Source organism: Cynocephalus volans, chromosome 8, assembly GCF_027409185.1.
Source record: "Cynocephalus volans isolate mCynVol1 chromosome 8, mCynVol1.pri, whole genome shotgun sequence".
Classification (NCBI taxonomy): domain Eukaryota; kingdom Metazoa; phylum Chordata; class Mammalia; order Dermoptera; family Cynocephalidae; genus Cynocephalus; species Cynocephalus volans.
Genome location: NC_084467.1, coordinates 37,283,822 through 37,311,630, shown reverse-complemented (window position 1 = coordinate 37,311,630; position 27,809 = coordinate 37,283,822). Strand labels below are relative to the sequence as shown.

The 27,809-nt window shown below is 41.5% G+C and overlaps 3 protein-coding genes across 9 annotated transcripts in view; 2 read left to right on the top strand and 1 right to left on the bottom strand.

Moving 5' to 3' along the window:
• GPBP1L1 (GC-rich promoter binding protein 1 like 1) overlaps positions 1–1,322 on the top strand; it is a 54,770-nt gene extending 53,448 nt beyond the window's left edge. For all 6 annotated transcript variants that reach the window (XM_063106492.1, XM_063106490.1, XM_063106491.1 and 3 more), the window contains one exon: positions 427–1,322. In XM_063106492.1, coding sequence (XP_062962562.1) covers positions 427–579 — 153 coding nt within the window. In that variant the 3' untranslated portion in view covers positions 580–1,322. The remainder of the gene's footprint in view (positions 1–426) is intronic.
• Positions 1,323–3,057: 1,735 nt separating this feature from the next.
• Positions 3,058–7,363, top strand: CCDC17 (coiled-coil domain containing 17). Its single transcript, XM_063106244.1, has 13 exons — positions 3,058–3,231; positions 3,314–3,373; positions 3,475–3,667; positions 3,757–3,919; positions 4,049–4,132; positions 4,217–4,335; positions 4,602–4,715; positions 4,969–5,117; positions 5,218–5,315; positions 5,465–5,668; positions 5,829–6,039; positions 6,112–6,222; positions 6,455–7,363. The coding sequence occupies exons 1-13, from the start codon at positions 3,058–3,060 to the stop codon at positions 6,611–6,613; spliced, it is 1,839 nt and encodes a 612-aa protein (XP_062962314.1). The 3' UTR covers positions 6,614–7,363.
• A 473-nt stretch (positions 7,364–7,836) lies between these two features.
• The window catches only part of NASP (nuclear autoantigenic sperm protein), a 35,995-nt gene continuing 16,022 nt past the window's right edge, over positions 7,837–27,809 (bottom strand). The window contains exons 2-15 of one of the 2 annotated variants that reach the window (XM_063104636.1): positions 27,718–27,768; positions 20,974–21,084; positions 19,504–19,584; positions 18,321–18,430; positions 16,651–17,634; positions 12,324–12,403; positions 11,662–11,747; positions 11,476–11,549; positions 10,933–11,121; positions 10,643–10,809; positions 10,036–10,092; positions 9,868–9,945; positions 9,060–9,188; positions 7,837–8,666 (exon numbers count right to left, since the gene is read on the bottom strand). In XM_063104636.1, coding sequence (XP_062960706.1) covers positions 8,586–8,666; positions 9,060–9,188; positions 9,868–9,945; positions 10,036–10,092; positions 10,643–10,809; positions 10,933–11,121; positions 11,476–11,549; positions 11,662–11,747; positions 12,324–12,403; positions 16,651–17,634; positions 18,321–18,430; positions 19,504–19,584; positions 20,974–21,084; positions 27,718–27,768 — 2,278 coding nt within the window. In that variant the 3' untranslated portion in view covers positions 7,837–8,585. The remainder of the gene's footprint in view (positions 8,667–9,059; positions 9,189–9,867; positions 9,946–10,035; positions 10,093–10,642; positions 10,810–10,932; positions 11,122–11,475; positions 11,550–11,661; positions 11,748–12,323; positions 12,404–16,650; positions 17,635–18,320; positions 18,431–19,503; positions 19,585–20,973; positions 21,085–27,717; positions 27,769–27,809) is intronic. The other variant, XM_063104637.1, reaches the window with a different exon arrangement.

Sequence of the window (27,809 nt, the reverse complement as noted above, 5' to 3'; positions counted from 1 at the left end):
CACATGCAGGTCCATGCTAGGTAATTGGGACAGATCCTGGGAACCATTGGCAGACGACATGAGCTCAGTCTGCAGCAGCAGCAGCCTCCAGCAGCTGTAGTGGCCTCCCTATGGCCCCCCTGGGGATGAGGGGCACTGTGGATCAGAACCACTCATCCTTTATACTTAAGTCCATAACCCAGGACACCTGGGTGCACATGCGCAATTACATTAGACAATAACCAAGGAACACCTGGGCGCACGTGCATATTTACATCAAATGCTCGGCAAGATTCTGAACATCTGAGGGGCCTGGACCATTTTCCTTCACTTTCCCAACAACATTCTACCTTGAATCGAATTGATGCCTGGCCTTTCCCAGTTCCCATAGGCCAGTGTAGTTGTTGATGCTTTTTCTTTTTTCTCTCTCTCCCGTGCTAACCACAGCTGAGAAGAAATGGCTTTGGAAAGAATGGCTTCTTGCAGAGCCGCAGTTCCAGACTGTTCTCCCCCTGGAGGAGCACTTGTAAAGCAGAGTTTGAGGACTCAGACACGGAAACCAGTAGCAGTGAAACATCAGATGACGATGCCTGGAAGTAGGCATATAAATGCTCACAGTTAAATCTGACCCAGTAAACTCAGCTTGCATGTTTAGGGAATATACAAAAGAAATTCTTTTCCTTTTCTTGAATTGTTGAATACTTCATGCACAAGGGAAATAATCACATCCCAAAGAGAGAGCGATTGGCTTGTTTAGCATTTTGTTGTGTTGTTCTTCCCTGTTATCTGCTTAATAGAAAGAAGTTTGTGTGGTGGGAAAGATTTTTAAAATATATATACACACACAGTATATATGGGGCGATGCACAGGTGGGAGCTGGCAGTGCGGAGAGGAGAAGACACTGGTCTGCAGCAGCAGCTCCTACTACCAGCCCTTGGCACTCACCCCTGTGCTCAAGCAATCATTGTCAATGACAAAGTGACTATTGAAGTTATAATTGTATTAAATTAATGCTAATAATTTGGATATTTTATTTTATTTTTGGCTGCTCGGGTAACTTTAGGCCTTAACCAAGCATATGTGGTTTTTTGGGTTTTTTTTCTTTTTCCTTTTTGGGTACAGCTGTAAAATATTTGGATATAGGATATGTTGTGTTATTCTTGCAGCCTTGATATTCAGGGTGGATTGTAAAATATAAATTTTTGTGAGATTTCAAAGATTAAGATTATTTTGATAACATTATTTACAGATTTAAAAGATGTGGTTATCACAGGTCTGTTGAGGGGGAAAACTACTGCATAAAATAACTAACTTGGAATAAATATTTTGCATCAGTTTGGATTGTGTTGTGTGAGAAGCATTTTTTTATTAGATTGAATAGATTATTTTTTAAGGGGAATATTTTTTAGAAGTCGGGGGGGAATCTGAATTTAGACACGTTTCTCCTTTTAGCAGATACTTTTTTGAAGCAGAAAAACCTGTGCAATAAATTATCAGTAATAACGTCAAGAACCAAAGTTTCCTTCCTGAAACCATTTTTCAGTGCCCACGTATTTACCAGTGTACCTACTTTAAGGAAGATTCATGCCTCGGTTTTCCCACTGAATAAGAATTTGCAGGGAAAAAGACTTAAGTCAGTGCTGGTTGAGTGGCCAGTGGAGGCAAGTTTTTTTTTTTAAATTCAATAAATACTTCCCAAGCACCTATTGTATGTCCCAGGCATTGTGTAAGGCTCTTGGGGATGCAAGGAGTGCCCAGCCCAGCAGGGGAAAGAATAAAGTTATGTTAGAAAAGATGAAATTTCAGGGTAAGATCTGATGGACAAGTAGAAGTTTAACAACAGACATCTCGCACTGGCATCCTTTGGCTTTCCCTACAGTAATTAGTCCCTAATGGATATAGAGGACTCTAATGGGAGACAAGCAGAGTTGAGTAATAGGCCTGATTGCATGTTAGAAGAGTAACTGGTAGTGTGGGTACTGAACCAGAGGGAGCAGAGGCTAAAGACAGACTAGCAAGACATTTGCTAGATTCTAAAGGCCAGGAAGGCAGAGACCTTATCTGCCATGGCATATATAGTCCCTACTGCCCGTAATATAAGCAATCCATGTGCAAACTGGCAATGGCAGTTGGGATAGAACAGTAAGAAATACTACTACACTGAATATAAGATGGCATCTATTTTAAGACATTTTGTGTACTAATAAGAGAAAACTTTCCAGTTAAATTACGACATTCCTTTGATTGTGAATCCTGTCAGTGTTCTTAAAATGTGAAAAAAATGTGCATCTTAGAATCAATGAAATACTATAAAATGAACTAATATATTGCAAAAGTATTAAACTTGGAGTTGAGATTTGAGCTTTGCCATTTACTAGCCTTCTCAGAACGTATTTCTAAAAATGTACTCCTTTTCTCAGTTGGAATTAATCTAGACTGAGATCACATACTTTGAAACACTGCAACTTGCCCAGTCCTAACTTGGGGGAGGGCCGGCCTGTGGCTCATTCGGGAGAGCATGGTGCTGATAACACCAAGTCAAGGGTTAAGATCCCCTTACCAGTCATCTTTTAACAACAGCAACAACAAAAAATTCCCAAAAGGGCAGACTGCCTCCTCTTCCAGGTGTTCCCTGGACTGGAGAATGGCACTATCATTTAATACATTTAGGAATACAGCCATGAAAAAGACACTTGCCAATTAATGGCCAGTGATGGAGTCAGTGAAGTAATACGGGCACAGCTAGTTAGGAGGCAACTGTTTGTTACCCTTTATTATAAGCCAGGAAACCAGGGTGCATTACATACTTGCCCAAACTCATGCAATAAGGTGGAACAAACGTTGTGACACTTTTCCAAGCCAGGGGCTCCTCCCAAAGGTGACCACGGCTTCCCCATCCATTCTCCTGACCTGCCCAGGCCTGTAGTTGCTGCCCAGGGAGCTAAGGCTCCTCCCCAAACAAACTTAAAGATCTTGTAGAACCAAAAGACCTGGTCTTTCCTTTCTGCTCTGGCTGTCTCTTTCATCCTTCTCTGCCTTTCCCCTACCCTCTGTCCCGTCTTCTGCAGGTCTCATGCCATGGCCTCCCATTCTGGGGAACCAGGGCTCTTGCACTGTGGGTCTTGTGACATGGCTTTCCGGTCCTGGGCCCTGCTGGCCACCCACACTCAGCGCTTCTGCATTGGCCGCCTAACCCAAGAGATGACACTAGGAGCACAGTCCTCAGTAGCCACAGAACCACGGGGTGCCGCGGTAAGGGCTGCCTCCGTGGCCACGGGTGAGTATTCAAGGGAGCCGAATCCTCAGGACTTGTCATCCTATACCCTGTCCCCAGGTAGTGCCACAAGAAGTCCAGGAGGCCAGCCAATCTACTCTAAAGAGTTTAACAGAGGAGGTACGGCCACCCGCCATTCCCCATGGCTCAAAGTATAACCTGTAGATCATACGTGGACAGAGTACCCCAACACGGAGGTGGCGAACCACTGTTACCTCCAGGTGCGGCGGCTGCGGCTATCCCTACAGGAAATGCGACCCTGGATAACACAAGGGTCCGCGGCGCCGCCTCAGCCCACCGCCTGCCAGGCTGCAGGGAGCCCCGGGGAGCGGCTGCGGGCGCTGCACCGGACTCGCTCAAGGCGCGTAGCGGAGACAGAAGCACAGAGCCGGGCGCTGGAGCGACGCGGCGAGGGTGAAGGAAGAGGGGGGCCGGGGACACGCTCCCCTCCATTTGGCTTAAGGTGGTTTGGACCGTTCTGACTCGGTCCCTCTCTCCCTCAGAACTGCGCCGGCGCCTCCAAGCTGTGGCCCGGGCGCGGGGCGGAATATCCCGCCTATTTGGGCTGGAGCGGGAGCTTCGAGAACTCCGGGCAGAGACCGGGCGGACGCGAGGGGATCTAGAGGTGTTGGGGGCGCACGTTCAAGAGCTGCACTCCCAGCCGGGGTGAGACCCGAACCAAGCCGGGACGGGGGGCGCGCGGCTGGGGGCGGGGCGTGACGGGAGGGCGGGGCGGCTGGAGGCCGAGGTTAACGTCCTTGACGCGGTCTCGCCGTACGTCCCCGCCCACCCTAGGACCCGGTTGAACGCCTGGCTAGAGGCAGAACTCTATTGTCCGGTGCTCCAGGCCAACCCAGGGACTCTGGCTGCCGAGATCGGGTGAGGTCCGGGGCCCGGGACGGGCAAGGGGAGAAGTTTTCATCAGTCCTGGAAAGACCGCTTTCGTGTCCGCCCCCTCCGTAGGGCCCTACGGAAGGCCTACATTCGAGGCGGGGGCCGGGACCCCGGCGTTCTGGGCCAGATGTGGCAGTTGCAAGTGGAGGCGTCAGCACTGGAGCTGCGGCGGTCGCGGACACGCAGGGGTGGGTGAACAGGAGGAAGGGCCAGCCAGGAGGGCCTCTCGGCGCCATGGTCTTAGTCGTGGGAGGAGAAAAGGGCCTGAGGGTGGGCGCCGTTGGCATGGTCAAACGCCTCAAGGTAGGAAACCCACATGGTCTTTGTGACCGCGGCTAGAACGTGAGCTGACAGTCTAGCCTTTTCCTAAGAGGCCTAACGCTGGAGAGCTGCTCGGAGCCGTACCCACCGGTCACCGGTATCAAAGGTGACAGGTCAGATTTGTTCCTCGCAGGAAGGGGAGGTGCCACCTCGGGGGAGCTTCTAGTAGTGGAAGCTGAAAACCGGCGCCTGGAGGCAGAAATCCTGGCCTTGCAGACGCAGAGGAGCCCAGGCAGGGCGCCCTGGGGTCAGTGCGCACCCCTACCCCATCCCACCCAGTCCTCCCCAGGTTCCCAGCAGGCCCGTCAGGGGAAGGGGGTGCATAGGGAATGAAGCTTTGTGCCTCGTCTGTTCATGTCCACCCTAATCTCAACGTGTGTGTCCCTTTATCCCCGTGACTGTGGATCCATTTGTGGGCTCGGCTCTCGGGGAAGGGGATCTCAACCCAGTTACCTGCTTCATCCCGCTCAGGGGCGCCCTAACTCGTCCTCTGCTCCTAGGGCCAGCGGAACCCCAACTCCTGGCCAGTCCCAACCCACGCCTGAGGGGGAGGAGAGATCCTCCACTCCTCCTGCCGCCGATGGCGCCCCCGCAGCCGCCAGCTCCAGGCTCCACCGATGTCCAGTTCTTGGGTGGCTTGGGAAAGCCTGTGAGGACCCAGGGGGTGGGGCAGGCAGCTCTGCTCTGTGTAGTTGGGGGAGTATGGGAGCTAGGAGGCTTTCTGGAGGAGTCAGCTCTTTTCCTTGCAGCCGCAGCTTCTTGGAACCATGACCAGAGACCTGGGCCTGGACCCACGGTTCCTGCTGCCCACATCTGATACGCTGGGCCCTGCACCATACGACCCCGGGTGAGACCTGAACCCTCCTTTGAGATCCTCTGTGACTTGACCACCTCTGCTTAAGGGGACCCACTACGGCCAGCTAGGGTTGGGGAACTGGCTGAGGAAAGGGAGGGTGAGAAGAGTTGTGTTTGTGTGCTTGGATTTTTGTGCCCCAGGGCTGGCCTGGTCATTTTCTATGACTTCCTGTGGGGCCTCGAGGTTTCTTGGATTTGGGTGCAGCTAATGACTGGTTTGGCCCGAGATGGACAGGATACAGGACCGACCACAGCATTGCCCCCAGCCCTTTGCTTACCCCCACCTCCAGCTCCTGGGCCCACGGGCAACTGTGCCATCCTCGCCAGCAGGCAACCTGTGCCCAGGTTAGTAGGTAGGGATCATGACTTTGGTACTTTGCCACAACTGAAGCTTGTCCCTCATTCTGCTGTTTTCTCATCTGTATATGGGGACTTTTGGCTCTGAGGGCTGAGTCCAAGGAAGGGACTGCAGCTCTGGCTTCCAACACCTCTGGTTGTTCTACAGACTGCCACCGTCACCATCAGTATCCTTGGTCTGTGAGCTACAGGCCTGGCAGGGGCTGGCAGGGGCTAGAGCACCACAGCCAAAGGCTTGGGCCTCACTGGTGCTATTTGACCAAGATCAGCGGGTGCTAAGTGGCCATTGGCGCCTCCCACTTCGGGCTCTTCCTCGGGACTCCAGCCTTAGCCTCGGGCAGCTGAATGGGATTCCCCAGGTGAGTGTGGAGGGTGGGAACTGGGTCTCCTCCTCTAAGGTGCAGGTGCAGTACAATTTCACCTCTCCCCAGGCAGGTCAGGCTGAGCTCTTTTTGCGGCTGGTGAATGCGAGAGACACAGGTGTCCAGACACGGGCGGAGATCAATCCAGCAAGTGCCCACGAGTACAAATACCCACCCATGGTGAGGGCCCAACTGGAGCTAGGGACACCACAGGTATGAATGGCGTGGTTAACAGCCAGCCTTTATTGACTGCTATGTGCCAGTCACTACCTCATTTGATCCTCACATCATCTCTATCAAAGCAAGACCAGGTTAATTTGGTGCACAGTAAGTAGTTAAGGTAGTCTCACTCCAGAACCTGTGCTCTTAATCTCTAGTCTTGCTAAAGACCTGTCTTCTCCCCATTTCACAGGTGTCCAGCTCATCTTCACTGGAAGCCAATTCCCTCACTCCCACAGCTGGCTTTGCTGATCCTCCACCTCCTGCAGAAGAGCCCCTTGGCAGAGTTAAGGATAGACACAAGGGTTTGGGCCCTCACCACAGCTTTGACCCACCCCCACCAGGTTTCTGAGCCCAGGCAAATGTGAATATGAGCATTTTCACATGCACAGGACTAGGGATTAGACTGAGGCCTACTCCAAGACCTGCAGATTTACTATTTTCTGACATAGAGCCTAGAAGAAAATAGGTTATGAGTGCAAAATATGAGCTCCAACCACAGCTTTGCCACCTCCTACAAATACTTGACCTTTCTGTACCCGTTTTCCTTTTGCAAAATAGATTAACATGAGGATTAAATGAGTATGTTGGGCATTTACCATATTGCCTGGCACATAGGAAGCAATCAGAAAGGTGACGGGAGTGAGGGGTATTCTTTAATTCCACCTGAAGGAACTATCTAAAGTAATTCCCACCTGGGTCTTGCCAAAGCGAGTTTTATTGTCAAACTTTTCCATTCAAATCCCAGCTTCCTCAGCACTGCTGCCAGGAAGTCTTCCTGGCTCACAAGGTCCCCATAAACAGAGTTCCTGATCCTTGCTCTATTCCAGGGTAGGGCCCCAGCCCAATGAGGTTCCTCCCAAGTCGGGTCGCATATGAGATCTAGCTAAAATTAGATAACTAGGCCTAGTCCTAGATCCCAGTGTCAACCTAAGAAGGTCAAGGGCCTGGGAGCTAAGTATGTCATGACTGTCCTGACCAAAAAAGAAGAAAGAAGCCTCAGGACATGGACCATACAAGGGCACCTTCAGGAAGGAAGTTCAAAGCCAGAGATTCAGCAGCCATGAGTTACTGTGACCAGCCCAGAAAAACTCCAACTATTCTGTATTATTTTGAGAAAAAAATAAACTCTGAAAAATGGGGTTCACTTGGGGGTCAGCATAGCTCCCTTCCTTCAACATTGGATGTTAAAAACAACAGGTTCTAACCTACTGTCTGTCCAGTAAAGGAGAGTAGCCTTATGAGTACTAGAATTATTAAGTTAAATTCCCTTAGGTAATGTAGGACAGGCACTGTTTGGAATTCAGATGCAAATAGTGCCTGGTCCATAACAGGTTCTTAAACTAAGGGTTAGGTCAGAGACAGCTCAGTCAGGGTCTTACACAAGCCCTACACCTTGGCTGAGTCCAATGAAATGGCATTAATACCAGTGCCCTGACTACCAGCCTCCTCGGACTAGATGGGCTAGTTTTTGCCTTTCAACCCCACATCCCACACTGAAACGCTCCAAGGCAGCATAGGATCCCACTGTAAGATCTTTAAACACAATTCCAGACCAGCAGCTATTTAGCGTCTTTATTTGAGAACTCAAAACTGCAGAGAGGGTAACAATTCCAAGTGTTGATGTAGGCCTTTCTATACAGAAAATAACAGATGTAACTCAACTAGCCAGCCTCCCCACAGATTCTTCCAACCATATCAAAAGTGTCCATCACCATTCCCTCAGACACTTTCAAACCAAAGAGCTCAATTGTCTACGATTAAACACACCAACTACTTTCCTCAGGGCTCACTTTCCCAAGTTTTCTTCAAAGTTCTTTTTCCTGACAGGATTATGGCTCCAACTGGAGACAAGATGGATAGAAGACAGGTACCACCCAAGGCCTGGCTTACAGCCAAAGTCCATTGTCCATTTTCGGTACCAAAGAGCAATGTCTTCACCAAGTCTTGTTTTTGGAGTCCCCATCCAGGACAGCACCACACTGAAGGTTTGCAAGACAGCTGGGTTCAGTCAAGTATTTGAAAATAGAAAAAAATATAGCACCATTGGATGTAATCATGTCCATGTTAGACAAGAATTGGGATTAGAATCTCCAACATGGATCAGTACAGAGGCAAAAAAAAAAGACCTTTGGCCACCATTTTAAACCTGGAGTGCTGCAAGCAAGGCACAGCTTCAGCCAGTATTTAAGAAAAAAACCATCAAAGCCTCAACCTTTGCTTACAATCTTTATTGAAGTTATACAAAAAGAATCCCCCAAAAGTGAAAAAATACATTATATACAAAAACGCTTTCCCTTGGGAGGAAGGCTCTGCTCCCTCTCTTAACATGCAGTGCTTTCAACTGTAGCTCCAGCCTCCACTGTTCCCTCCACTGCGGCTCGGCTTTCACCTTGATTCTCAGCCTGGAAGACAAACAGTGACCCTAGTTTGAGCCATTACATCTTATACAACCAAGCAGGCCTCAGTCAGGAAGTAAACACGGATCCCCCAAACTCTGCTTTGCTCCCTATAACTAGGAGGGCAGTAACCACAAAGAACAAGTCCATTTCTTGAATTCTGTGTGATAATTGGGCTGACAGAACCAATAATTATACATTCATTAGAGGGGACGTGTGGTAAATAGGTTCTGCTTGTCAGTGAGACATCCTATACTCCATAACCAAACTGCTTCCTGCACAATCATTGTGAGGGTTGCACTCAAGCAATCCAAACAAGCTCAAAGTGGGAGCATGCACTTTGGGAAGACTGAGAACAAGGGGATGAGGCAAGAGACCAAGCCCTGCTTAACTGCCCACCTCCTCCTCCATGTTTTCCGAAACTTCATTTCCACTGGGGACAGCATCCCCACTGCCTCCATTCATCTCTGGCTCTTGTTTGGCTTTCTTTGCATCATCTTTCCGGGGGCTTTCTTCCTCTGGTTTCCTCTAAAGATATAATTGTGAAGGCTTCACAAATGTGCTTAATGTTTGTAAAAAGACAAGTGCAAAACATTTTCTTAACCCCCATGATCCTGAACACCAGGATTCACAGCTCTTAAGGCCTCTCCCCCTAGCCACAGGGGGAACATGTCAACCTGTACTCTGCAGGATAAACTGTCTATCCCAATATATCAACAATTCAGCCTCCCTACTGCTGGAAGCACACTGGGGTAGGGTGGGGGTGAGGAGTAGATATGAACTGTAACCAAAGTATATTTGAATTCTTATATTTGAGTTAGGAAACAAAGCATGAGTTAACTCTCTCCCCCAACAGAAAAGAACTATTGGAACTACAGGCAGAAGGCAGACTCACAGGAATTTAAGTATCAGCAGGCCTGCTGCTGAATGACTGCTATCAAAGAAAACTTCCTAAAATCGACTCATCTGACCAATCCTTCTCAGCAGCTTTCTTAATAGTCCTCGGGCTAAGAATAGGCCAGAGTTTGCTGAAGAGGTCTTCAATTAATATCTTCACTCACAAATCCTCATCACCTTTGCAAAATTTTATTGCTTCAACTATTAGGAGGTATAGCAAAAGTATTCCTCATGTATCATTTGCAACCAAAAGAAAAAAAAAAGACTGGGAAAAGGTAGAAAAGAAACAACCATGCAGTTGTAGGTTTACCTTCTTTCTGACAAGGTGAGAAATATCAGTCACACAATTTGATGAGGAAGCACCATCTGTTGGCTTTCTACTGCCAATCTGGCAAAAAAGAAGTCTTTGTTAGCAATGTACAAGCTATACCAGGCCAACACCGACACCATAAAATGAAAAATACACCTCAATACCCACCATGGAGACTGAAGAGCCTCCTCCACTAGGAGTAAAACCTGAAGTAGAGCTCTCCACCTGTGTGAGAGATGACAAACCCAGATGGGTTCCAGGATAGAACCAAGGTCACCCACAGTCTTAAAACAGGTACCCATCATCTAAGTACCTAATTAAGATCTGAAGTGCTAGTGGCCTCCATAAAGCAGTAGCAAGATCATCCACTCCACCCCACCCACTTACGTCCACTCACTCCCCACCTAGGGCACGGGCAGAGTGTAGATATTAAACTAACCCTCCATATCCTAACTGCAGGGTAAAAAGTTCCCTGACATCCTGGTAGCCAAAAGCAGAGCCAGGCATTTTGGGATTAAAAGCCCTCCATGCCTCACTAATCTATACAGAGGAGTTCTCAGAGATGAAAATAACTTGTAGTAGAGATGGAATTAAAACCTCGACAGTCTGGCTCCAGGGCATATTCTGCTACCCACTATACTATTTAATAGGAATAATTAGATGAGTTCTCACATTCCCTCCGATCACCAACTCATGATGAAAACTTCCTAGCAAATGGAACCTTAACAGTACTAAACATGCTATTATCAAAACTTTAAAGGGAAATGGAACCAACCAGAGTAGCTTTCAGAGCCAATTCGGCTACATTCCCACTATGCTGGGACTCCTTTGCATCTTCTATCTTCTCTCTAATTTCAGGTAGCAGTTCCTTCAACTCCTCAATTTCTTTCTCATATTCAGTAGGTGATCCTTCAGCCTCCTTCATCCGCTCATTTAGTACAGCTACAAAGAACAGGTAAAGATCAGTTCAGTGATCAGTACAAGAGGATACTTTTTTTAATGTTTTAATACTTATCAATTACTGGATCCATCAACATAATCATGAAGCAGCTGGTGCTCACTCACCCATTCTCTTCTCAATGACTTCAATAGATTTGCTGAACTGTGCCACTGCCTCATCATACTGAGAGTTGTACCCATAGGCCAAGCCCAGCTGGTAGTGGGTCTCTGCAAGGAGACGGTCGTGGGCTTCCAGGTACTGCTCTTGCAGGTTTAGGCAAGCCTGGAACTCCTCCACAGCTTGGATATAGTTCTCTAATGTAGAGAAAAAGAAGAGCAAATAAATGGACCACATTTAATATAAAGTACTTCTAGAATTCAGACCCACTCTGTAAGAATGCTCCCCTATTTTACATTTTATTTTTGTTTGTAATATCTCCAAGACCCTTGACTATAAAGAATGTAAAATGATCTTAAGAAAACCTACTCTACTTTAGAATATCATTTAGAAGAAGATTGTTCTAGGGAAAATAGGGAACCCAAGCTACTGTCTTTTTAAAGCCAACCACCCAACTTCATCTGTCAGGCTGAATTCTACGAAATCTACTGAGGAAGAATGAGGGAGGGGGGCGATTAGAAGAGGAGAGAGTAAAATGGAAAATATATTACCAGACTCAACACTAACTTCTCCAAGTTTAAGATGTGCCTGTGCAGCATAAAGCTGAGCTTCCTTTGTTTCTTGCCTAAAAGAAGGAAAGTTATTCAGAACCTTTAATAATACTTGTCTAACTCTAAACTGCTTTCTATTCAACCACCAGGCACCCAACCTGAGCCTAGAAGCACCAAAAGTTTTACCTTTTAAAAATGATCTTTGCTAAATCCAGCATATCCCAGGCAAGCTCTAGGTTCCCAATCTCCTCCTCTTCATTTTCTTGAAGAGACTAAAATATATACAAATCATTGGTATTAGGCAGAAGTACAAGACAGGCATCTTTTTTTTTTTAAACAAAAGATGACCGGTAAAGGGATCTTAACCCTTTGACTTGGGGCTGACTGCACCACGCTCTCCCAAGTGAGCAAACCAGCCATCTCCATATAGGGATCCGAACCCAGGGCCTTGATGTTATCAGCACCACATTCTCCCAAGTGAGCCATGGGCTGGCCCCTAAGACAGGCATCTTTTTAGAGTACAAATTTAAATATATTAATTTAGTATGGCTAAAAACAAAACAAAAAAACCTGATAGACATGTGATTCAGAATTCAGACTTTCTCCCTAAAACCTACAGAATGGGTCCCTAAAAGTTTCTATCCTAAGCCATCACCTTATGTCAGTGGTATGTAACAGTGATATGGTGAGTCCCCTGGGATTAAATAGAACTTTCCATTCTGGGCCCAAATAAACGATCTCTAGTCCCTAACCAAGAAACAGCTATCGATAATAAGCACACCTACACTAGTAAGCTAAAGTCCTACAATAAGAAAGCAGACAACAGTACTGAACAAATAACAATTTACCTTGTTATCAAGAATTGAATCGTTTGGCGTTTCTTCGGCCTTGTCATTTTCTTTATCCTCCTCTTCTGAGCCTTCGGTTTCTACAAGCAAAAATCCTTCAGTATTGAGAATATAACTAAGGATTATCTTCAGACTAGGCAAGGATTCCAACAAACATCTGTCAACCTATATTCTAAGATAGGACAGGCCAGATGCTAATCTGAGTCAGTTAACATCTTAACTGAATATAAAGTCAGCGGTTACAGTCTAAGTCAAGTCTACTCTAGATTAAGAATGTGTAATCTTGTAGTCTATGGATCAGAACTTCAGCAATTAAAAAGCTGTGTTTCTCTCATAAAAGTTAACCAGGATCATTCAGAATGAGACAGATCAGCTACTGCTACTTATTCACAGGCTAGAAGCTCCCATTCACTCATCCAGAAGTAGTGGAAGCACCAGCCAGTGTTTCTGCTGTCTTTAAGCCACTTATTAGATAATACTAATAGGCTAGAAAAGTACCAACGTTATTATTCCAGTCTATTCAGAGTAAGAATGCTCAAGAGACTAGCTTTCTCACAACAGAGCTGTGGAGAAAAAAGCATAGTCCTTACCAGCTCTCACCAATGAGCATGCCACAGACTCCAGCCAGCATGTACAGAATTTGAGTGAGAAGTATCACAATCAGTTATTTTACTCTTGGACCTTGTCGATGATTCCTTATCAACACCATATTGACATACATTCGTTATGTCAACCAACCACCTAAAGGACAGCCAGCTAGTAAGTAGCCCTACACTCTCAGTGATAAGAAACTTAAAATTCAGAATGCCAAGTGATAGGCTTTTTGTTGATACAAACAATTCATGAATTGGGTATAATGTGCCTACCTCTGCCACCCTCCCTTTAGCATTTTTAACACCAGCAAAAGAGCTCAAATACTGTCTCCTAACAACCTATCACAGGAATGAAAATATAGAAATTAGGCCTTGGAGCAATGAACTCAGGTTAAAGTAGTTTTATCTGTTAAGCGCTACTGTTTCAGGATAGAGAGAGGCACAGAAAATTCCTATATATCACAAATTACTAGAACGAACTACAGAAGTCCTCTAAGAACCAGTTACAAGCTAGTTAACACCTATAGCAAACCCTGTTTTTTTAAAAAGATGACCGGTAAGGGGATCTTAACCCTTGACTTGGTGTTGTCAGCACCACACTCTCCCAAGTGAGTCACGGGCCAGCCCACAAAACTTGTTTTATCAAGTAACTTGCTTTTCTCCTTTGACTATAATTCAGTGCTTCTGAAATATAGCTACCAACACACACCATTATCTTTTCATGTCCAAATTTCCAAGTGGGTGTGGGCTTAGTTTCCAGAGTTTAGACTAGATGGGTGGTTTTATTGACTCTGCCCATCTCCAGCAGAATATGCAAAACAGCTTAAGTAGATCTACAGGTTTCTCACAATAGATTAAAAAAAAACACTATCTTCCCAATTTGTAGGAAAAGTTAAATTGATATTATGACTTTATTCTTACTTATCTGGCATCTGTTCCTACTCATACCAAAATGCTAGATGATGATTTCCAATTTGGCACAAAATATCTTAATTACTTGGAGTTTTACATCAAATTTTCAAATTAAAATTCTTATAATGGTCTGAGATGAATATTGGTTGCTCTTGAGGACCCTGCACTACTTTCATGGAATGCTGGAGAGGTTAATGAGAGAGCCATTACATTAAAACATTTCTTGTCCTGGTAACCTGTAGCCAGGTACTAATGGGAACGATCTCATGTCCTTAGTAAAAAATTTGTTAAAGTATTTCCCAAGTTTCTTTGGAAAATGGATTTCTTTTTTTTTGGATGGATGGCTGGTATAGGAATCTGAACCTTGACCTTGGTGTTATAACACCAAACTCTAACCAACTGAGCTAACTGGCCAGCCTGGAATATTTTTTGTGGTTTGACTATTTCATCCTTCAGAGAAAGGAAAAAGCTGACATACATTTCTCTGATCTTGCCGCAACCTCAAAACACTATGGGCACAGAGTGGTGCAAACCAGAACCAGAAGAAAGAATCTTAAAGAAAACGTGCGATTCTTGGTTATTCTAGCACTCCCACAGGGAACTCAGGTACCCACCACAGGACTGACCAGTAGAGTCCATCTGAGCATACCAAGCTTTATGTCTACAATTTAAAAATTTTGTTACTTACTAATCACATCTAACATGACAAAATTAGAAAAGAACAGACCAATTATCCTTATCAGGGATATGGACAGCCCAAGCGGTGGCAAAATCAAGAGGTGGTAGGAAATGGGGTTTTAATTTTTAAGTCAAGAGAAAACTACTTGCAAAGATTTCTGCAGACCGGTGTTACCACATAAAGAGGAATAAAGCACAGAAAGTTCGTGGCTGGGCCCTAGAGCCAGACTGTCTAGGTAGCCAACCCTCTCTTTACTGGCTGTGTGACTAGGGGAAATTATCTAACTTCTTTTTCCCACTTCTTCATTTGTAATAGGGAAAACCGTGCCATCTTTTTAAGTAGAACAGGACCTGGGCACACAACACTAAATAATGCAACTTATGAAGAGCCTGGGGCTCTTGTAAGTAATTTTTAAAATAAGTTATAAGGAAATTTCTGGTAAGAGGTAGGTGAAGGGAAGGGATGAAAGTTGCCTTACTCAGTGTAAGGCAGCTTGCTTGGGAAGAACAATATATTCAAGGCAGATCTAGGTTTGGGTTAAGTACTGTGACTTACTGTTTGATCCTAGACAGGTCACATAACCTATAAGCCTCAATTTCCTCATTAACTGAAGTAAAACTATCTACCAAACAGTATTGTTTTGGAACCAGAAGTAATTTATGTAAGAGAGCTCTAACAATGTTACTTATCCAACTGAATAGTTTTTATTATTATTTATTTATTTATTTATTTATTTATTTTTTTCGTGACCGGCACTCAGCCAGTGAGTGCACTGGTCATTCCTATATAGGATCCGAACCCGCAGCGGGAGCGCCGCCGCGCTCCCAGCGCAGCACTCTACCGAGTGCGCCACGGGCTCGGCCCGAACTGAATAGTTTTTAAACAGACAAACCATGGAAATATGACATCTTCACTGTAGCTTATTACTGTCCTTGCTCACATTAAGATCAAGACCTGGGAGTTTTAAAAAATATGAGGAATTCAGTTCTGTGCTTTTTCCACAAAGAACTCCTAAATGTCAATAAGAATCCCAGTGGTGCTACCATTTAGCCAATTCACTTCTGGTTATTATTGCTTATGCTGGCTGGAGTACAGGTTCCTGCACATAGGTAGAGAGAAGAAAGTTTACCAGTATGAGCTCCAAGTATTGAAGACAGATCTTCAAAAATCTAAAACTTAAGAGAACTCTTGAAGTAGTCTGGCAATTACACAAAGTGGTAACAATTAATTGGAATATACCTGTGGTTATTAATGCCAATGTTAGATGAACCTTATATACAGTAGAATCCTCAAATAATAGCACAACTCAAGTCAGACGTGCCAATTACGGAATTATTAATTAGAGGCTTATACATCTTGAAATTTAATCACAATTTAGACCAATAACTGCACAAAGCATCCATACTTTATAACATTTTAAGTAACAAGAAATTCAGTTTAGCAGCCAAAGCAAGCATGAAATGAGGGAGGGAAGCAGCAAGAGGGCTAAATGGTTAATTTTTTGTCTGTCTTTGGCAGGGGAGGAGGGGGGAACTGTCTTAACTAATGTGAATAAGCCTCTAAACACTTCCTGAAGACTAATGGTAGAGGAGTACCAGAATTCTTTAACTCTGGTGATAAACATTCAAGGTTAACTACATTCATTTAAATGGCATGCCTGCTTAAGTGTACCAATTCAGTGGATTCTACTGCTCTGTTCCTGCTTCCTAAAGCAGAGAAACCATGTGAACAGTAAAACAAAAAAATCCAGAGGCATGCAAGTGAACATCCATTCAGCATTCTCTGCCAGCCTAGCCCACTATTTCCCTACCTACTCCACCCCTCATCCATCTTTTCCATCCTTTTATTGGCTAGTATGGTGCAATAAGTTACTGATAGCTAGCCAAGTCTCAGAAATCACAGAAGACCTATTTTGCAGTTAGTAAAAGCATTAGTTTGTAAGCCAGCTAAAGAAGACTTGCTGCTTTTTATTTAGCTTGCTCAACTTATCACAACCTTCTTAAGCTACCCCCATTTTCATGTAGCCCTTTCCTAATCCAAAGGCAGACGGAAAATCCTGAATGGAAGGCTGACTTTTACCCATGATTAGTGAGTCAAATCCAGAATGTATCCACCCACTGCAGCTCTTGCATATCCCGGTTACCTTCACCCTCTTTCATCTGTTCTTCTCTCTCTTGTGTCTCTTCATTAGCAGCTATCTTAACTTTGTCTTCAGGTGATTTTTCAGTAGCACCCTGGGCTACCTTGGTCTCAACCCCATCTCCAGCTGCCTCAGACTCTTCTACGGACAGCTTAGTCTCCTTCTGGCTAGGAACCAGCTCTGCCCTGACCTTCTCCTCTAGTTCTGAGCCATCTTTTGTTTCTGTCAGTCTTTCTGCAGAAGTCTGTGGTTCAATAGGAGTATGACCTCCTGCAGCTGACAGTCCATTGACTGTAGCATCCTTAGGGAGAACTGTGGCCTCCTGCCCAGGCTTCTCAGAGACTTGTGATCCAGCCTCTGCAGCTGAGGCCTCTGCAGCCTCTGTTATCACCTCTGGTGACTCTTCAGCAGGAGGTACTTCTTGCCCTACAAGTTGCTCAAGAACAGCCTTTCCTGGATCATTTTCAGAGGTAGCTACCTGATCCTTAGGCTGATCCCCACCCACATCCACTGGTTGGACTGTCGGATCTACAGGCTCTGCTTCTACCTCAACTGCAGTGTCCTGCTTTTCTAGAGTCACAACAGGCTGCTCTTCGGAAGCTTCTTCCGGCTTCTCTATGCTCATAGTTACCTCTCCCTGCTTCTCCTGACCTTCTTCTCTGCACTCATCTTGGATGTCAGTCCCAGAAACTGATTTTCCTTCCTCAGCATCTGGTGCTTCCTGCTCTGGTTTTCCAGAAGTGACCTCAGCTTCTTCTGCCTCTTCACAAGTTTCGGTTAACTGATCTGGAGTTGACTCAGCTTTTGCCTGTAGCTCCTCTGTAGGCTCACTTATCTCCATATCATCTCTTCCACCCTTCTCCATTTCACTCTCCTGTTCTTTATCAATTTCAGGCTTTGCCAGAGACATGTCTTCTGTTTTTTTGGCTTCTTCTTTCTCTCCCATGGCGTCATAAACCTGTTCTCTCAACTCTTCCCTTGCTTCCTCTACATGGTTAAAGAACATGAAGCATAAACATGTCTTCGAGTTTAATGATAAAGGCATAAATGGAAACTAAAAATACATCCCCTTTAAACCCTCAAATGGCCTGGCTTAAGTTTTAGCAGATGGCCTAAAAACTATCTACCCCCTTGAGAAAAGCAAAGGGAGAGTTCCCAGCTAGCAGAGCAACTTATTTCAAAAGAAACCCAAGCTCCTTAAACTAGATCTTATTCTGCTTGAGCATTTTGATTACCAGTTAGGTAAGAGAAGCCAAGCTTTTCACTGTCCTTTAAACATAGACCCTTGTCTGATATGAAAAACTCTAGCAGCCAAACTTAGCTGAGAAATTAATTCTTTTAGACACAAAAAAAACGTAAAAGGGCTCCAAGGTATTGTTATTAAAATAACTGAGCTGCACAGACTGCCTTAAAAATTTTCATCTGAAAATATTTAAGATTGTAGTAATATTTAAAACACAAATTTAAATAACCAGACTTATTTGAGAAATTAAGTTATCCTGCTGTCAGTTTCAGTATTCAGCTACCCTCACTGCAGTCTACAACAGATGCAGGAATCCCCCCAAGCATCTTAGAAGAGACCATCCAGGGCAGGGAGAGCCCTATTTCCATCACTTGTATGTAAGAAATATACAACGTCGCATCTTTTGAGTGTCACATGCAACTCCACATACCATCTATGTTATCATTATTTTCTACCAGAGATTCATCTTCTGTTTTTTCTCCTTCTTCCTCTTCCACATGCACACCTTCCAAGGCATTTCCCAACACACCATTCTCCATCCTAGGAGAACAAAAGGAGAAAGCACCAAAGGTATAACAGCTAAAACCAACAATTTTTTCTAAGACAGAAAATGTAGTTCTATATTATATAAAAGCAACAGAAGAGTAAGCAAGTACAGGAAAAAAAAACTATACATACTTGTGGAACAAAGCAATACTCAAAACTTCTAATATAAATTAAGGTTAGAGCATGGTGTCGTAACACCAAGGTCAAGGGTTCAGATCCCTGTACCAGCCAGCCGCCAAAAAAAAAAAAAAAAAAGTTAAGGCTGTAAGAGTGCTAAAGGAAATAAAAGCATACCCCTCTCGTCCAGCCACCTGAAAAGCAATGATTCTTATCAAAAGAACAAGACCTTCTAAACAGGAGTCCCAAAAAAAAAAAAAAAAAAAAAAAAGGACAAGGCCTGTATGCATTCCTTTTACAATAGGGCCAAAACATTTCCCAAACTTCACATCCACCTCCATTTCTCTAGATAGCCAATAACACTCTGGCAAGATCATCATGACAAATCAAAATGTTCTGTATGATTACAAGATTAGAAACTTACCAGAAGAGATTAAATAGACGACAGTTCATTTGCAAGTTTGTATACTCTCAATATATTTTATTCTGGTTAATAAATTCTGACGGAAAATACTCAAGAACTTTCCAATAGTAAGACCACTTATTAGTCTTATTTAGTACACATTCTCACATGCTAGTTCTTTCAATTTATCTTCCATTCAGTCCTCATTAAGAATGACTACTTCGAGCTCCCTGAGAGTGCTTTTAAAGGTTCTCTCTATATATTGGGCTTTGATCAATTACTGACTGTTCACTAATGGAAAGATCTTTGCTTCTAATGACTCCAAAAGTCAAAACTTAAATTCTATTCTTTGCATCAAGTGCCATTCATAACTTCCATCAATATTTCATGCTCCTTCAACACTTTCTAAGTAAACCAATCTTACTTAGCTTATATGTGAAATCTCAAAGCTAAACAATCTTAGCAAACAAGGAAACTGAAGTTTTTGAACAGACTGCCTAGGTAATATAAAACATTCTACTTGTAAACTGAGGCTTGAAAGACATACCTTGCCAACTCCAGAAGTGACTTCCCATAGAAAAAGAAGGCTTCTCCACACTCATTAGCTGTTTCTCCATACTTCTTACCTCTACAAAGACAATAAACATCTAAAATCTACATTAACATCTAGTCTAAAATATTTATTCCTAGTTCTTTAGTTATAAATTGACATTTCTTCAGTAACACAATCCTTCTAGGAAAGCAATACTCCCTTCTTGCTTTCTAAGTCAAAGTCAAAGGGACTTACACAGAAACAATGCACGAAGTTAAAGTTACATAAGTTACATGCTTTTCATCTATACATCATGTATATTCTAAGTGACATCAATCTGTTACAGTTAGTATATAATCTAAGAGCTAAATTGCATTAATAAGTATTCTACCAGCTACAAGATGGATATTGATATGGTCCAGAACAGTTAGAGGACCTTAGGCTGGAACCTACAGGATGAGTAAGGTCCATGGAAAGGCATCATGATATAAAGAATATGATCTCTACAGTATACCTTAGACAAATTACTTAATCTCACAGTGCCTTAGTTTTCTTATCTGTAAAATGGGAATGTTAATAACTGCTCAGAAAGCTACTGCAAGAACTAAATGAGTTAATGTATGTAAAAGTATTTAAAACAATGTTTAGAAATACAGATAGCACAGGGGCTAGCCGGATGGCTCAGTTGGTTAGAGCACAGCCTTATAACACCAAAGTCAAGGGTTAGGAACCCCATAATGGCCAGCCACACACACAAAAAATACAGATGGCACTGTATGTAAGTTTTAGCTATTAGTATCTAGATATGGAAGAGGAAGTGTTTATTTGTGCTTAATCTTAAAAACACAGAAAACACATCACATTCTAAGACAACCATTCATTTTTATATAAAAATACCTAAACACTAACCATTAGATAAAATTTGGACTCCACCCCTAGCACACCATTAAATAACAAGAGTATTTGAATAATCTGTACTGGCCAGCTGTCCCACCCCCACCCCAAGGCACTAAAGCTAACCTGTTCCTCCAAGATATAGGTATGTATGGTCACCTGGTGTTATCTGCTAACCCCCAAGCAGTTGTAACAGCAGCTAAGAAAGGTGCTGAAAATTATGGAAAATGCTCCAATAATTGCATTAGTGGGAGGGTGCCAATCATCATGAATAGCTTGGGACTAAGGGGTTTCCCCAGAAAATCTCAGAGTTAAAATTGATAAAATCCTAGACAAACCAGGACAAGCTGGTCCCCCTAATTAGTAGTGACTGGAATACAAATTACCTTACACAGGAAAACCAAAGACTGAAACTGTTCAGTAATATTTAGGTTTTATAGTTACAGTTATAGGAATAAATTCCTACATGAAAAATAAGCAAACATTTTTAAACTCTTGTTTTTCATTCTTTTTCCCCATAAAATGACTGTTTATGACTCAAGGTTTATAAGAAACATAATATTACATCATAGCAAAACACACAGTACTTACAAAAGACTAGCTGCTTCCTGGAATGCATTGACAGCTGCAGGAATATCCCCCATCACCAGATGTTTCTGTCCTAAGCCCAATAGTTTCTTAGCTTCACTATCCACATCCAGACTGCAAGAAAAAGATTTTTTCTGTTAAATACTGTTTAAGTTAACTTTTGAACACCTGCTACATTTAAACTATAATAGTTTCTTGTTTTGGTTTTTTTTTTTAACTTTTGGACTACTTTGACAAGACCTAGCTAACTCTCACTTATTTACCATTGCAAAACAAAAGAAATCTCAAAGGCAACATTGTCAGAAGCTTGACCAGAAAATTTCCACTTAAAGGTTTATCTACTCACAAAGCCTATATTGTATATTATAAATATTTGCTAATTATGTGACAAATAAAAAGGGAATCATAAAGGAACTATAAATCCATACAACAAAGTTATACAAATTTAAAATCAAACATTTAGATAAACAAGGCAAGAGGCAGTGATTTCAAGATCAAGACAACATGGTATTGGCATCAAGAAAGGCAAATAAATAGATCAAATGGAACAGAAGAGAGTACAAAAATAGATCCACACATATGGCCAATTGAAATTTTGACAAAGTTGCCAAGGCAATTCAATGAGGAATGGATAATCTTTTTCACAAATGGTGCTGGAACAATTGGATATCCACATGTAGAAAAGTGAACCTCAATCCTATCTTACAACTTATACAAAAATTAACTTGAAATGGATCATGGGCTTTCTAAATGTAAGATTTAAAGCTGTAAAACTTCTAGAAGAAAATCTTAGAGACTCTGGGTTTGGCGAAGACTTCTTAAATATGAGAGAAAAAGCACAAACTATAAAAAGAGGGGAAAAGGGCCGAGCCCGTGGCGCACTCGGTAGAGTGCTGCGCTGGGAGCGCGGCGACGCTCCCGCCGCGGGTTCGGATCCTATATAGGAATGACCGGTGCACTCACTGGCTGAGTGCCGGTCACGAAAAAACGACAAAAAAAAAAAAAAAAAAAAAGAGGGGAAAAAAAAATCAAGCTGGCTGGAAGGCAGTGAGTTATCTCAATTGTCCAGTCACAATTACAGATCAAACTCCTTTCTCTCTACTCTTTCCCCTCTTCTCAGTACTGCACTTGACTTTAAAAATATTTTTTAAATCCATAAACTAGACAGACCATTAAAATGAAAAACTTTTGCTTTTTGAAAGACACTGTTATAAAAAACAAAAAAGGCAAGCCACAGACTTGAAGAAAATATATGCAAAACTTCTGACAAAGGACTTAAATATATAAAAAAAAACCCTTACAACACAATGGTAAAAAACAATCCAATAAAAAACAGGCAAAAGATTTGAACAAACACATCAAAGATATACAGATGGCAAATAAGCACATGAAAAGATGTTCAATATCATTAGTCATCCAAAAATTGTAAACTAAGACCACAATGAGATACCATTATACTCCCACTAAAATGGCTAAAATTAAAAGACTAACCACATCAAGTGTTGGTGAAGATGTAGAGCAACTGGAACTCTCATACATTGCTGGCAGGAATGTAAAATGGTAAAATCACTTTAGAAAACAGTTTGGAAGTTTCTTAAAGTATATACCTTCCATATGATCTAGCCATTCTATTACTAGACATTAACCCAAAAAATAAAAACATGCCCATACAAAGACGTGTACACAAATATTCGCAGCTTTATTTGTAATAGCCAAAAACTGGGCCTACATAGGTAAACTGTGATATATCTACATTATGGAGTACCATTCACCAACAGAAAGAATGAGCTATTGATACATGTGATAACATGGATGAATCTCAAAATAATTGTGCTGAATCAAAGCAGCCATACAAAAACATTACATATTGCATGATTCTACTTAGATAAAATACTACAAAATGCAAACTCATCTACAGTGATGGAAGCAGATTAATGGATGCCTGGGGACGGAGGGAATAAAGTACAAAGGAGCATTAGAAAATGTTGGGGTGATGAATATGTTCATTATTTTGACTGAGACAATGGTTTACAGGTGTATACATATGTAAAAATTCAAACTGTTCACTTCAAAGTTATGTGCAGTTTACTATACATCAATTATACCTTAATAAAACCAAGTTATTTGGAAGGATAATCCTCTTATTTCAGTCAACCAATATTTGGGTACCTAATATTGCTGGACATAATTCAAGACACTATGATTATAAACAGAATGATCTGGGAAGACCACACTGACAATGTAGAACTGAAGCAGAGAACTGTGGAAATTAAAGAGGCAAGCCAATATAAGGGAAGAGTACTACACAGCAAAGGCAACAGGAAATGCTAAATTCTAATAGAGGCTTGCTTGAAGTTATTTGAGAAATAGAAAACCTTTATGATTAGAGTAACCTAGGGAAGAACTGTAGGAAATAAAGGAGAAAGGGGAAGGAGAAGAGAGCAGCATCATATGAGTAGAGGCTGTTAAGAACAAGAATAGAAATAGGGAGAAGACCAGTCAGGAAGTAGGGAGAAGACGAGTCAGAAAGTATGAGAATCTAGACGAGGACCTGAGGAGTAGCAGAAATAGTTAGATTCTGGATATACTTATTTTAGAATTTGCTAATGGACTAGATAAATAATTTCTTGGAGTTAGGGACAAAGCCAATGTTTTTTTGGCCTGGGTAACTAGCAGACCACATGAGAATTTTACCTATATTTATATTTAATCCTAGTATCCACCACATAAAGTTGTTGGATTATTACCCCCATTTTACAGATGGAAAAACTAAGAATTTATAGCAGACATTCAAATCTAGAAAATTGATCAAGAATTCCAGAACAACATTGCCATTTACTGAGATAAAGTCAACCAAAGGAAAAGCAGGTGAGAGGCAGGGGTATTATTCAGTTTTGAATACTTTAATTCTAAGATGCCTATTAGATCTTTCCCATGTTTAGAGGTAGGGGAGATGAGGAAGAACCAGCTTTTTTACAAAAAAAAAAAGAAAGAAAAGAAAAAAAGAAGAGAGAAGAACCAAGAGAAAAATCGTACCTCAGAAGCCAAATTAAAAGTAAAGGAAGCACGGCTGGCCCATGGCTCACTTGGAAGAGTGTGGTGCTGATAACACCAAGGCCACGAGAACATGGTGCTGACAACACCAAGTCAAGGGTTAAGATCCCCTTACCAGTCATCTTTAAAAAATAAATAAATAAATAAAAAATAAAAGAAGTGATCAACAGGGTCAAACATTACAGGATAAACTTAGAAGGTTGAGAAATGACCACTGATTAAGGAATATGGATAGCATTAATGACCATAAGCAAAACCATTTTAGTAGAATGGTGGAGACGAAAAGATTGAAGAAGGTTCAAGAAATAATAATTAAAAAAAGAGGAGGTAGAGAAACAAAGTAAACACACATTTTTCATGTTTTAATGTCAAAGAAACTGAAATGAGGTAAAAGATGAAAGTGGTATGGGAGTCAATGAAGGATTAAAAATGGGGATACTTTGTGGGTTCGTATAAATAATACTACAGGAAAGAAAAGGAATATTGCTAGGTAGAGAATTACAGGAGCTCTGTTCTTGAGTAAATGATTGGGGACAGTATCTAGTGAACAAATGGAAATGATGGTGTCATATAAAAGCAATGGTTCTGAAAATTTTGGTGTCAGGACACCTTACACTGTTAAGTTACTGAAGCCCCCAAAAGCTTTTCTGTACATAAGTTATATCTATTAGTATTCACTGTATTGAAATTAAACTAAAATAATTTTAAATATTTAATTTATTTAACAATAATGTTACACGCTAATAACATGACTTTTTATGAAAAATAACTATTTTCAGAACAATTATATTTAGTAAGAAGTGTGGCACTATTTTACATTTTTTCAAATCTCTTAAATGTCTGATAATAGAAGATAGCTAGATTTTCATATCCACTTTTCTGCACTCAGTTTTGATTTGTGGTTTTCATTGAAGTGTAAGACTATCTGACTTCACACAAATATGTAATTGGTAAAGGGAATATTTGAATAGCCTCTTCAGATAACTGTAGATATTCTTTGACACTACACCAAAACCCAACAAGTTTCCTAAAAGCTAGTTGTAATGTAGAATCTGAAAATGTATCAATGAACTCACAACAGTCTATCTAGTACTTAGATCTTATTTTTTAAACCCACATTCATATTAGTAGTACTTACAATAAAAAAGAAGGAAATTCTGACACACGCTACAACTCGGATAAATGCTGAGAACATTGTACTATGTGAAATAAGCCAGTCACAAAAAGACAAACATTGTAAGATTCTACTTACATGAAGTACACAGAGTAGTCAAATTCACAGACCGAAAGTAGAATGGTGGTTACCAGGGGGTAGGGGAGGAAGAAACGGTGAGTTGTTGTTTAGTGAGTATATTTTCAGATTTGCAAGACAAGATTATTTTTGTAACAGTGTGAATGCACTTAACACTACTAACTATATACTTTAAAAGACGGTAGGGCGGGTCCGTGGCTCACTCGGGAGAGTGCGGTGCTGATAACACCAAGGCCATGGGTTCAGATCCTATATAGGGATGGCTGGTTAGCTCACTGGCTGAGCGTGGTGCTGACAACACCCAGCCAAGGGTTAATATCCCCTTACCGGTCTTCTTTTAAAAAATAATAATAAAATAAAAAAATAATAAAATATGGTAAATTATATGTTGTGTATTTTATTGCAATTAAAAAAAATTTTTTTTTCATCAAAAAGTCTTCAAGAATTAGGACGCTGTCAATCTCACAATGGTCAACATAACTTGCATAAAATCTAAATTTTCATTTGAAAGCTCAAATTTTATCACTGGCAAGAGATACTGACTGTCAGTTGTTCCTCTTAAAGTGACAGGCTCACTTTATTCAATTGGAGAAACCGTTTGCCAAATACCCAAGTCTGAATCATCAGTTTATCTGTTGATCATTCTTTCAAGTAAAACTCAAGTTCCTTGAAAATAGGAGATTGTTCAACTCTTAATTCAAACAATCACAAAAGTGCTTTTCCTAAAGACAACCATGCACTTGGATATACAGAAGTGCTTTACCCACAATTCCTATTCTGTCAAACAGTATATTATAAATCCATGCAATCAAGAACTAAGAATAAAATAAACTTAGTTTGTAGTGCTTCATCATGGACATTCCTAAGAGAAAGTGGTAGTGAAGAACCTAAGAGCTGCTAGTACTGTGTGGTGCCACTGCCTTGATCTATGTTACAGGGATAGCAGATTTATCCACCATTTCTGTTGCAACATTGGTGCCAATGGTCAACACAGTGAAAAAGGCAAACAGTGCTGTTATTACAAAAATAGATTTAATCTTGCAGAATTCTTGAAAGGGTCTTGGAGACTCCACAGGTATACAAGAAAAAACTTTGAGAACCACTGAATAAAGAGCATAAACAGACACCCAAAAGCGTAGAATATGCGGGGACAGATTTATGGCACAATATTAAGAAATTTTTCTTCCTGTAGCAAACAAAAATAAACATAAAACAAAGTAAAATCATCAGGTAAAATGATGAAGAGGAGTAATATTATCGAACATTTAAGAAACATTAAGGAGGCTGGCTGGTTAGGTTAGTTGGTTAGAGCACAGCCTTGTAACACCAAGGTCACAGGTTTGGAGCCCCATGCCAGCCAGCCACCAAAAAAAAAAAAAAAAGAAAGAAAGAAAAAAAGTTGTTCAGCAGAATGAGAAAATGACCTAATCATGGAAATATGGTATAAGTGACAGGCAGTACTAAAGATCCACATCAGATCAGCAGTTACAGTGGTTATAAATTTAAAGTTAGACTAGTTGTGCATTTTCCAGCAATCCTTCACATTTCTGTCAGAACCAGAATATCCTTCTTCTCTAAAAATCATAAATGCTTATAATATTGATAATTACCTATCAGTACTGTGTTTTGGGTTCATGTAGCCTAGCTACATTTATGCCTTATATTCAGTCCAGAAACTTAAATACTATGGTATATCCCAAGAGTAACCCTCTAAAAATGTTATGTGATTATGTGGTTATGACCAATCCTGAGCAGTACTTATTCTGCCCCAAAACCAGATTGACTCACAAATCATTGGTTAGTAATTCTAGAAGACTTATTTTAAATAATCAAGATGACAGGGAGATTTAAGACATTATGAAAAATGTAAATTAACAAAAACTAAAAACCCTATGGACACTTAAAGTTGTGAAAGGTATACTGCAGAAGGATTAAGAACCTTCTTAACAATAATTTTCAATGTCATCAGGAAGCTTTTCCAAAATACACAAACCTAAATTATATCTCAAGCATAACAAATAGGAGGGATGCAATCTAGATACCTACACCTTTTTGGTAAGCTATTTACTAGTTAATTGTTATGCTCTGGCTAAGAACCATGATCACATCGAGATGGGGAAGTCACATAAAAGTAAAAGTGAAATTTAAAACTTTTAAACTAAAATAACCACAAAACTGAAAATGGCAAACTTACAAAACAGAGACTTAAATCAGTAGTATTCAAATAAAGAACAGATTAGCATTTGTTAGGCATGAGTGAAGAACAGAACTAATATTTTTCAATTCTAATATTTTAATCAAGTGCAAAAAAACCTGAAAACATCATTGTCAAGACTCTACACAAGTACCTTAATAGTCAGTCTTGTTACCTATTAAAAATAATTGCCCTCAAGTTATATTGCTTTTAGTTTATGTTAATTGTACCATGTAGATAATCTTACCTCTCCACTTTATCTGCAGAAGTAGAAGGAGCAGGAGCATCTTCTTCAATTCTGTAATGAAAAATTAAGGAAAAAAAGTACAAATGAAGGTT